A 1,774-nucleotide genomic window follows, 5' to 3' on the forward strand; every position below is an offset into this window, starting at 1 on the left:
AGGAGCCGCTTCCCACCCCACCCCACCCCCCACCCCCCACCCCGCGGCAGGTGTGGAGCCTGACCAACATTTTTGGCGCGCCGCACAGCCTTCAGCGCCCGCCTGGCGAGCGTGATGACCTGGCGCCACCTCAGCGCCCGCTGCCGCCCGTGCTGGCCTCGGGCCCCTCTGCCTGGTTCTACTTCAACCTCCTCGTGGCACAGTCCCAGATCTTTGTGCCCGTGTATGATGTGGCTGAGGCGCAGGAGATGAGCAGCCAGCTGTGGAACATGCCAGACCTGGTGCAGGTGGGTGAGGCAGTGGTGTGAATGTGTGTGTGGGGGGGGGGGAGGTGGTGGTGGTGCGGCTGTGCTGGTGGAGGCGTGTGCAGGCAGGGGCTCCGACGGCGACAGCTGGCAGCCACCATGCGGTGCGGTGCTTGCTGTGCTGGGCCCCGGCCGGCTTGCCTGGAGGGAGGCGCGTGCTGACCTCCCACCCCGCCGCGGTGGCCTCCGCCCACCTCCCGCCCTGCCGCAGAAGAGCGGGTTTGAGCGGGTGGCTGACATGGCGCTGGCGTTTGCTGTGCTGGGCGAAGTGGATGACAAGGGTGAGCCAGTTGGGTGTGTGTGTGGCAGCTGGCGGGCTCACCTGTGTGGCCGGAGCAGGGCGCAGGCAGGGCACGGCAGGCAGGCTGGGCGGGTGCGACGGGTGGCAGGGCGGGCGGTTGGAATGCTTGGAACGCTGGGCATGCTGCTGAGAGCTCCCGCCCCGCCTGCCCGCCCCGCCTGCTCTCCCCTTTCCCTTTCACGCCTACAGACGAGCGGCTGGCGCTGGAGGAGCGTGGCCTCGCGCTGAGCGCCACCGCGCTGCGCTTCGCTTATAGCTACGGCGGCGATGGGGAGACAAACATCAAGGTGCGGGCCTGCGGGCAGGGCAGGCGCGTCGCCGGGCAGGGGCTGGCGGCACGCGAGCCTGCGCTCTGCAGCGGTGCACGTTGCCGGCTCTGTGCCGGTCCTGCCGCGGGCCCACTGCCCCCTCAGCTGCAGCATGCACACCCACACCCTGTCCCTCCCTCCTGCCACACACTGCACCACCACCGCCACCACCAACACCACCACCAACACCAACACCAACACCAACACCAACACCAACACCAACACCAACACCAACACCAACACCAACACCACCCCCTCTACCACCTGCACCACCACCACCACCCCCCGCCTGCCCGCAGGTCGACCTGCGAGACACGGCGGCGTTTGTGCGGGACCCGTCAGCCCGCGTCAACTGCGCCATGCTGCCCTTCTCCTGCAAGGTGGATGTGGGGACCAAGGTGCCGCGCGCGGCGGAGCAGGGCGAGGTGGAGCGGCTGCACCGCGGCGCAACGCTGATCCAGCGCTGCTGGCGCCGCCACGTCGCGCGCGCGTCCATGGCGGCGGCCACGGGCGGCGCGCCCACGGGCGCCGCCCCCGCGGCGGCGGCGGTGCTGGCGGGGCTGGGGCGCGGGCGGGGGCCCCGCCGCCTCGACTCCATGCTGGCGGCTGTGGACACTGTGGAAGCGGGGGACACCTACGGTAGGCCTCCCATGCGCCGCCCGGCAGCAAGGCGGCGGCGGTGGCGGCAGTGGGGCTGGTGGTGGTGGTGGTGGTGGTGTGTGTGTGTGTGTGTTATAGGGGCCAGGGAGGAGGGGCCCGCCGAGGCCTCGCCGGGCGTCAGGGCTGTGGCGCAGCCAACGTGCATGCCCCAGCCGTTTCCCTGCGCTCTGCCCCATCTCTGCCCCCCCTGCCTGGCTACC

At 71.3% G+C, this 1,774-nt stretch overlaps 1 protein-coding gene across 1 annotated transcript; it reads left to right on the forward strand.

Moving 5' to 3' along the window:
* Window positions 1–50: 50 nt before the first annotated feature.
* On the forward strand, window positions 51–1,553 carry CHLNCDRAFT_144044 (hypothetical protein; the record flags this gene model as incomplete). The annotated part of the gene is made up of 4 exons (XM_005842704.1): window positions 51–287; window positions 517–586; window positions 796–893; window positions 1,214–1,553. Coding segments are annotated over 4 exons (745 nt in total), but the record flags the coding sequence as incomplete, so codon positions are not given.
* Between the last annotated feature and the right edge of the window lie 221 nt (window positions 1,554–1,774).

The sequence above is a fragment of the Chlorella variabilis genome (genome assembly GCF_000147415.1).
Source record: "Chlorella variabilis unplaced genomic scaffold CHLNCscaffold_68, whole genome shotgun sequence".
Lineage (NCBI taxonomy): Eukaryota > Viridiplantae > Chlorophyta > Trebouxiophyceae > Chlorellales > Chlorellaceae > Chlorella > Chlorella variabilis.